This window comes from Triticum dicoccoides, chromosome 5A (genome assembly GCF_002162155.2).
Source record: "Triticum dicoccoides isolate Atlit2015 ecotype Zavitan chromosome 5A, WEW_v2.0, whole genome shotgun sequence".
Taxonomy (NCBI): Eukaryota; Viridiplantae; Streptophyta; class Magnoliopsida; order Poales; family Poaceae; genus Triticum; species Triticum dicoccoides.
In genome coordinates, this window is record NC_041388.1 from 310,519,756 (window position 1) to 310,529,229 (window position 9,474).

The following is a 9,474-nucleotide window of genomic DNA, read 5'->3' on the forward strand; positions in this document are numbered from 1 at the left end:
AAGGACGAATTACCGCCTTCTCTGGGCCGGCTGGTAGAGTCGGCCGACCACCAGAGGGCGACGCTCTTCAGAAGAAGGCCATGAGATGGGCCGACTCCTGGCATACGGCCTCCAAAAAGGCCGGCTCCTAGCAGACGGCCCCTCATGCCCTCGAAGTTTGCACCGCATTAAGGTGACGAGACGGGTGTGGCTGTAGTATCGTCTGCCACCCCCGAATCCAGGGCGGAGCGTGGCCACAGTGCCACATACCGGACAGACATCCCCGTCCGGCGTGGCACTGTTGCCACGTGGCCCATGACATCACCCATAGCAGAGAGGGCCATGCCCCCACTACGGGCTGTCGGTACGGCCCGCTGGCGGCGGGCCCTACCCGACCGTACGAAACTGGAAGGCGGCCAGCTTCGACCAGCCGGCGCAAGGGGAGGCCGACTCCCAGCAGGCGGCCCTCCCCCTCCCTCAGAATCTGTGCGTCATTAACCAGTAGAGATGGGGAATGGCTATAGTGAATGCCCGCCAGGAGGCGACACTGTAGCCACGCCTTCCCCGACAAAGCACACATCATCAGTGGCATTGCCACAGTGTTAAGCTGCCGGCAGGACCCGCAAGCGGCGGGCGCTGCTTGTAGGCGAAGTACAAGATAGCTGACGGGATCCACCAGGCGGCGGGCCCCAGCGGCCGGCGGAGAAGCCGGCGACCATAGACACTGATAGCCGGGTCCTACACCCGGCCAGATTACCGTTGTACCCCTGGGGGGTAGGCCTATATAAACCCCCCCAGGGCACCCATGCAAAGGGTTCATATTTTAGTCATCACACACACACCCATAGAGAGAGGAAGCTAGGGCCAGCCTTGTTCCTTTTCCCCCTCTGGAGAAACAGCTCAAGGAGCGAGCTTGTAGCCACCATTGTTGCTTGAGTGATCATGCGGAGACCCTGCAGAGCAAGACTAGGGGTGTTATCTCCTAGGAGAGCCCCGAACCTGGGTAAAGTTCGCCGACATACGTGTCTATGCCTCATCCCGTTTCCTGGCACCGGCGACGTCTTACTATCCCCCACCATGATAATCCATCCTTTGGCATATGTCGCCCGACACCCCCAACAGTCAGCATAATCGACCGCCGCCTTAACGGCTTCTCCAAAGCAGAAAAGTTCGCTTTTTATGGAAGTTAATTTTAAGACCCGACATTTGCTCAAACGCTGAAAGCAAGAGTTGTAGGTTTCGAGCCTTGTCCAGGTTATGTTCCATAAAAAGAACTGTGTCATGGGCATATTGTAGAATAGAGAGGCCACCATCCACAAGGTGTGGCACTACTCCTGCAATATGTCTGTCCTGCTTGACACACTCAATCAGAATGACCAACATGTCAGCAACAAGGTTAACTAACATTGAGGACATGGAGTCACCCTGTCGTAGTCCTTTTTTGGTCTGAAAGTAATGGCCTATCATCATCATTGATTTTGATGGCCACGCTACCTTCAGTTACAAAATTGTGGATCCATTGACGCCATTTATCAGAGAAACCTTTCATCCTTAAGGCCTGTTGGAGGAAAGACCATTTAACCTTATCATAGGCTTTTTCAAAGTCAATTTTGGATACTACTCCACTCATGTTTTTTCGGCGCATCTTGTGAACGGTCTCATGCAGGATTACTACGCCATCAAGTATATCCCTTCCTTGCATGAACGCCGTTTGAGATGGCCGAACAACATGGTCAACTATCGAGTTTAACCTGTTCGTAGCTACTTTGGTGAAAATCTTGAAGCTGACATTAAGTAGGCATATGGGTCTATATTGTTGGATCCGTTCAGCCTCCTTAATCTTCGGCAACAAAACAATCTCGCCAAAATTCAGCCTGAATAGGTCAAGTTGGTCAGCATGAAGACAATTGAACAACTCCAAAAGGTCAGACTTGATGATATACCAGTAATTTTGATAGAATTATGCAGGGATGCCATCTGGTCTTGGAGCTTTGTTATGTTCCATTTGGAACTTCGGTGCTCTCAGAAAAGTGTCGTGAGGAAGTCATTCTCTTCTGCCGTGACTTGAGGAATATCATCTGTTCGGTTCTCGTCATGGGTGAAATTCCCTTCATCCGGCGGCCCGAACAGAGATTTGTAGTAGCTGGTGATATACTTTTTGAGCTCCTCATGACCTTCAATCCGCCCTTCATCTTGTTGGAGACTATAAGTACGTTTCTTCCTATGTCGACCATTGGCGACCAATTGGAAGTATCTTGTATTATTATCTCCCATCAATATGAAATCAACTTTGGATCTTTGGTAATATTTGATTTCCTCTTCTCGCAAAAGACGTCCAACCTTCTCATTGGATTGATTTTTCAAATCAATCTCTTGTTGAGATAAGATGCGCATCTCTGCAATTTTATCGAGGTCATCAATAATGGTAGAGAGGCGTTGTTTTTCTTTTTTATACATCCCATTGGTGTGTTTAGCCCATCCAGAGAGGTGTCGCCTCATGCCCTTATTTTAAAGTTCCATCTCTGAATGAGTGTACGACCAACAGCGGGCTTCTCCCAAATGTTCTTGACCATGTCTACAAAACCTTGCCGATGCAACCATCCCAATTCAAACTTGAAAGGGCGACATGCCGATGTGTTCATAGAGTTAGAGTCAAGAATGATTGGCGCATGATCTGATAGTGCCTTGATACGCTCTAGGGCTCGAACGGTTACCAGAGGAAATTTTAGCTCCTATTCGGTATCCATGAGTACCCTATCGAGCTTCTCGTATGTCGGCACATAACGGTTATTAGCCCAAGTGAATTTTGTCGTCCCGACATACTAACCTCCCAAAGATCTGAACTGTCAATCACTGCATTGAATAGGAACGGCCAGTGAATATCGAAGCGATCATTATTTTTCTCTTCCTGTTACCTAAGGATATTGAAGTCTCCTCCAATAAGCATTGGGTACCGGTTATCCTTAGCCAGGTTCACCAATTCCCGAAGGAAAGCGGATATATGCTCATCTTGGGCAGCCCCATAGACTGCGACCAGGCTCCATGTAAAATTATCCGCTCTGTTTCGTAGGTGAAATTTGATATGAAATTCACCTAAGGAAAAAGCCAATAAATCCATGGTTGCGGTCTGAATCCCAAGAAGGATTTCTCAAGACCTTCCACGAGCTGGTAAACTATGCCACGAATAGTCGAAACCACCGGATAGGTGGTCGAGGACATGCGGGCGAAAGTCACCTTTACCAGCCTCAGAAATTGCCACAAAGTCCAAACCGTGTTCACGCACACAATCACCGACGTGTTTATGCTTAGCCAAGTCTGAAAGACCTTTGCTATTTCAAAACATGCCTCTCATGTGGAAACCCGAATCGGTGTGGAAATCTTCGCCTTCTTGGGCGTTTTTTGTTTCTTTTTCGACGGAAGTGATTTAGATTTATGCGAAGTCGTTGTGAAGTCACAAAACATGGACTCAGGTCTTGCGTCATCCAATCCAACCTCGGTAACCTCATCAACCAAGTAGGAGATAAGCGGACCATCATATGTGGCATGCGTTTCATCATCGTCCTCGGTTTCGGTGTCTGGTGGGGTGCTAATACGCCTTGGAGAAACCTTTAATCGGTCAATCTCCATATGTTTAAATACCCGAACCGACAAATTAATTTCAGAATTATTCTTTCCAATAGAGACACCGACGTTCTTCAAGCCAGTAGAAATGCGAGTATCTGAAAAGAAAAGAAAAGATTTTACGAAAGACAGACTTGGTGAGTAGTCCAAATTCCTCGGGGCCTGACGGCGCATTGCCTTCGACAGAGAATGCTCATCAGTTGGAGACGAACCATCAGCGTAGACGGCATGACGGCTACTACGTCGAAGAGGCGAAGCCAGCCCTCCAGACAAGGTACCCTCCGAAGCCGTGGGTTGAGCTGTAGTTGTCTGTGAAATTGGCGGGGACGCGGCAGCCCCCGAGGTTGGTGAAGAGGGACGTGCCACCGGTCCCATCGGAACAGTCGCGACGGGTGCAGTAGCAAAAGTCGTGTGACATGCAGCTGGACCAAGAGGAACCATGGCGACCGGAGCGCAAACTGAAGAAGCCATTACAAAACCCGCAGTAGTATCTTGCACGCGTCCCGGAGCAGCAGCGACAGGCAACACATGCGCTGCATCCACACACACAGGAGGCTGCCCGCGCAGCGCCTACTCGCGGAGCATCTATTTCTCCACTCTGTATTTTCAACTGAAGCTCAGGCCGTTCCGGAAACGGAGTCGTGCGGAGTGGCGAGACTCCGAACAGGCCCTTGGTCTGCCTTCTTCCCGTTCGTCTTCGTCCCAAACTTCTTCACGTTCTTGACCAGGGACTGGATGGATGGCAGGGGCCGACGGTCACAGAGGCGTCCTGAACGGCCATCGTGCAGAGGAGGTCTCGGGGGCATCCAAGAAAGCAAAAGAACCCGATGCTATTTGCTGGTCAATACATTCAGTTTGTTGCATGGTCAGATCAATTGAACATCTCATAACTAAATGCAGTTGAAGAATGAAGGACAGCTTTGATTAGTGAGCTACCCCTAGATTGTATATGATTATAGCCACTTGATTATTATTCCTCCATCCATTAATTTAATTACAAAAATGTACCCCTCTCTCAACCATGACGCCCACCCCACATCTCCCACCAAAAAATGGGATGCACTGAAACCAATACGAGTAAGAAAAATGATCAAGAACCACAGGTATGCATGCCAACAAATTGGGAAGGGATCGGAAGCAAGAAGTTGGCCATGCACGCTCCTCGGGAGTTCATCCATGGCCATCAATTCTAAGCTCCTTGCAAGTTACTACGCTTCACTTGTTCCTCAGCCTGCTCCCCCTCTCTTCCGCCGTCCTGCCCTTCCTCGCCGCCGTCTTCGTCGACGCCGATAGCGACCTGGTCATTGCAGCCGCCTCGCCCTGGGCGCGCTCTTCATGGCCGCCCCGCCGCGGCCGGTGCACATCCGACCTGTGGTCCATGGCCGCCGCTTCGTCCTCTCTGCCTGTTGCCGTGAGCCTGGAGACGGCATCGACTGAGGCCCGGTCCGGTGGCGCGACGCTATGGCTGCCGCCCGCGCCGGTTGTTCTCTCCTGCTCAACGAATAGAAGCTGCACGATGGTCCGCAACGGCATCCGATCATTGGATACCGCCTGAGCCCGCACGTCCGGCGATAGCTTCCGGCAGTCGATCAACCGGCACAGCCGCTTCCTGTCCGCCTTGCTCAGGTCCGGGTGTTCCTGCACGCATGGATCGATGAACCAAATTCGATTAGGTGGCAGGGATCATCGCATAAAACTTGACACATTTTTTCAGTTTGTGACCTTGAGGTAGGTGTCGACGGCGCGGTAGAGGCCGTCGTGGTCGCTCCGGGCGATGCCGGGCAGACACTCGGCCAGGTCGATGAACTTGCCGATGGGAAACTCACTGTCGAGGGCGATCGTCTTAAGGTATTCGTCGAAGATTCTGACCACCTTCTCCATGGCGACGCTCATCCTCCGGCGCTCGTCGGGAGCCGCCGGCCGCTGGAACTGCGCCAAGAAGTGCTCCAGCACGGCCTCCGCCGCGCCGACGTCGTACGCCTGCGGTTCCGACGGCAGCGGGATGAGCAGGTCCACCGCCTTGGCCTCGTCGAGCTGGGACCCGGCCTGCCGGATCAGCTGCGCGCGCGTCGACGACGACGCGCCGACGTAGTTCGCCACACGCAGCAGCCGGAGGAGGAACCGTCCCGTGACCGACCCCGCGTCGCCGGGGATCATGGTGACGACGGTCTCCAGCACGCGCCTCTGCTTGGCGAGCGCCTCCTCAGCCGCCGCGGCCGCCGCCGTGAAGGAGGAGCTCTGACTCTGAGACGCGTGCCCGTTGGCGGTTCCGCCGGTGTAGAGCGGGTCCGGGAGGTGCTTGCAGGCGTAGACGTGCAGGGCCTCGCCGATGAGCGGCGACGGGAGCATGCGCGTGGCGCGCACGGTGGAGACGACCGAGCGGAACACCTCGATGTCCAGCTCGGAGATGTCCTCCGTCCACCAGTCCTTGGGCACCGACTGGTGGGGCCTCTTGGCGTAGCCCGGCCTCGTGTACGTGTACGACCACGCGACCTGCACACAGAAAAACAAACTATTCAAAAGAAATCTTGGCGCCAAATGAACCGCCGTTCCCAAATCGACAGCGGCCTGCCAACAGACCTGGGAGGGCGGGAGGAGGATCTTCTCGACAATGGAGTCGACGCATGGCTGGACGATGCGGCTCTCGGACCAGCCGGAGATCCGCCACGCCGCCTGCAGCGCGGCAATGGAGTCCCTCCAGCCGTGGAGGACGCAGGACTCGAAGAAGGTGTCGAGCTTGGAGACGAGGTTGCCCTTGGCGACGTGCTCCGTCATCCGGAGGAACCGCGCCGCCAGCGTCGCCGGTACGAAGTTGCTGGCGCTGATGCTGATGGCGATGCCGTAGCAGAACTTGGCGCAGATCTCGAAGGCCTCCTCGCCGCCCGGTATGTCGTGGAGCGCCACCGGCACCGGTAGCTGCTCGTCGGCCTCCGTGTCGGAGCAGAGGCGCTGCAGGAGGCCGCACTTGAGCAGCAGGGGGAACTACAGGGTAAAAACACCTGAAATCAAGAGGCTGGACATTGGAAATGGGAAACGATCAAAATTGCTAGTTGCCCTACAACTACAACTTGTACTCGTGTCAAGAGTCAAGACTCAGGATTAGCATTTTCTTTCTTCTCCCACTCTTTTTTTGGGGGTGTGTAACTGTGATATTAATCCTGAAAATCTGAGAAAAAAAATGCTTGTAAGCTGTTAACCAAGAGGCATCACGTTGTCCATGAATTTTCCTTTTCACTATGGAGAAACTGAAAATAACACTGAGGCAACAATTCAGACCCACTCTATTACAAATTACCCCAAAATTCAAATGCAAAAGGTAGATTACATCCTTGCAAAATAGTATCCGAGTGAAATTTATGTTTAAAAAAAAACGAGACAAGTAATGTTGCACTTTCCTGGCAAGTTAGAGTCACTGCTGAAGTTCTACTCCTAGTTAATCCCCGTTGTCTTTTGTGTTTCATGCAGCACAATACACTTGACTGAATCTGAACCTAACTGATAGTGTGACTTAAACTAGTCCCAGGATCTTAGCCAAAACCAAAATTTGTTAACAGATCTGAAGTAAGAGCTTCAGCAGAGCAGTGCACATGCATCACTAAGGCCCTAAGTCACTAACTAGTGACATTCAGAACAGAGGACTAAAGAGAAATTCACCCTATTCTCCCTACTTGCTTAACACCTTACTCGGTTTAGATGTTATTTATGAGGAGCTTTTCAAGCGTGGATCTGGAAAGGGAGCGGCACACATTATTTATGCTTCAACCTTGACAATCCTGGTAAAGTGAGTCCTCGGTCCTATGAACCCAACCCGATGTAGGTTTGTCATTTGGAAAGAATGATTAAACAAATATAGAGTCGGTTTGAAGTCATGATTAGGCTTTGATCGATGCCTGCTAATCATTGCGAGCGGCGAACGGCCTAGTAAAGGCGCCTTAGTTCGTACCATCGTTAGGCCACAGGTGACATATCTTGAGGAAATAAAATGCTAAAGGAGAACATGTGAGCCCATAAACTATCTGAAGAAGATGAAACTAGATGAGGAAGTTTCATGCTATAATAATTCAGAGTAATCGCTAAGGTAATGTGGCCATAGGATCTGTAAGGCTTTATACGTGTGTGTACGACAAGAGTCGATGATCAAGTACACCTCTTTTTTATCAACTTTAGGGCTTTGATGTGGAATAAAATCTTTTCAGTGAAGAAGTTCCTCGTGAAGGATTTGGTGACAACTTAAGGTATTTTAGGTGATTTAATATTCATATAAACTACTTGTGGGGCCATAATTCTTATGACAAGTACATATTTGCCTGAAAATTGAAAAAGATCAGCAGGTATATCTATGAGGAAACATACCTTGTGCAGTTGATACTTTGTATTGTTGACATGTATGATAAGATCAGCAGGTATGTCTGACACTACTGACCTGCCAAGCCATAAGTAAACCCTGTATTAATTATTGACACTGTAATGTTGCATTGGCTAACCCCTCTCTTAACATGTGACACTGTAGATATACTATTGACTGCAAGGATGAAAATTTGCACATTTACCTGACGGCTTGTTCGGTGTAGAATGTGTCAGGCTTTGACCCAAGCTTCATGTACTTCATTGTCTAGAACTTCTTGATGTCCTGCTACAGCTGCTCTGCTTTTGATTGCTTCAAGAAAATACGGAGCAAAGGGAGTAAGTTTGGTGATTCTTCAGTTATTTGATTGTAAGAATATCGATTGAGATATAATTAGCACAGAAGATGTCTAAAATCGACATAAGTTTTCTGGAAACAAAAATTCATTATGTTACAACCTATGACAACCCAAAACAAAACAGATAATTAATCAGGATACAGTGATTCAGATAACCACTGTCCACTGTTACAACTCGTTTTCATAACCTTGTATACAACTCAACAACAAATAAGTTCTTCCAAAGTAAACAAGCAACAGATGGAAGTCAATGGAAAAATAAACATGTGTAGAAGAAGTAAAACCAATAAAATGCTGATTGGGCTAAAGTGGATGTAAACCTTGATGAACCAAAGAGAAGCCCAGAAAACCTTAAAGATCTGCCATCTAAAAAAAGCTGAACCTCAAGCTCATGGAAAAATGTGGCTCTTGTTCTCCTTTACAGAAAAGGCACAATCAGGCCCAGCTAGTATATATATGCTCTAAGGGAGAGGAGCTTTCAGGACCACACATTCCACTATGTGTGTGTGTGCGTGTTCTTTCTTGATAGCAGCCTGGCCCCATCCTTCCAAGCTCTCCACAGCCTTTCACCTTAAGAGTATCTTTGAGAAAATAAAAAGGTATAGTTGATGTGATTTTTTTTGTATGCATTTCCTTGGGGTTTATGCAAGCATGACTTCACAGCTAGTCACACCTACAAACATGGTGGCATTTTAGGGGTTCTGTGGTTTGAGTAGGCTCACCTCACCCTCTCTGCTGAGGGTGTGTTGATGTGACTTGTGTGCACACTCATCCTCCATTACAAAGACATGGTGCAGGCCACATTGGTGACATAGGTACATTGTGGGAGGCAGCTTTTTAAGGAAGCGAAAAATCCAAGATAAGGTAATTGAGATTTTCCTGAAAGGAGCTAGAGAGATGGGAGGGGGCTAACCTAGATACTGGTTGAGGGTGAAATAACATATAGTTTAATACAAGCTTTTCATGAGAGGGAAATGAACACCCAAGAGAAGAATATCTGTCGGAGTTTGGGATCCCTGTGTGTTTGGTTTACGAATGTGTGATGTGTGTGTGTGTACCTAGCATTTGCTTGAGTGCCAAGCATCAAGGCATTAAGGAAGACATATGGGGCCTCCATGCAACTCAATGTCCCTTGAGGCTGATGCTGCTGCACCAAACTCCAGCTTGTACC

At 49.5% G+C, this 9,474-nt stretch overlaps 1 protein-coding gene across 3 annotated transcripts in view; it reads right to left on the reverse strand.

Moving 5' to 3' along the window:
* Nucleotides 1-4,500: 4,500 nt before the first annotated feature.
* Nucleotides 4,501-9,474, reverse strand: part of LOC119301169 (BTB/POZ domain-containing protein At5g47800-like) — a 7,258-nt gene continuing 2,284 nt past the window's right edge. For 2 of the 3 annotated variants that reach the window (XM_037578080.1, XM_037578081.1), the window contains 5 exons: nucleotides 8,151-8,257; nucleotides 7,954-8,023; nucleotides 6,181-6,582; nucleotides 5,323-6,093; nucleotides 4,501-5,238 (listed from right to left, as the gene is read on the reverse strand). In XM_037578080.1, coding sequence (XP_037433977.1) covers nucleotides 4,816-5,238; nucleotides 5,323-6,093; nucleotides 6,181-6,582; nucleotides 7,954-8,023; nucleotides 8,151-8,209 — 1,725 coding nt within the window. In that variant the 5' untranslated portion in view covers nucleotides 8,210-8,257 and the 3' untranslated portion in view covers nucleotides 4,501-4,815. Of the gene's footprint in view, nucleotides 5,239-5,322; nucleotides 6,094-6,180; nucleotides 6,583-7,953; nucleotides 8,024-8,150; nucleotides 8,258-8,623; nucleotides 8,732-9,474 lie in introns of those variants that run through there. The other variant, XM_037578082.1, reaches the window with a different exon arrangement.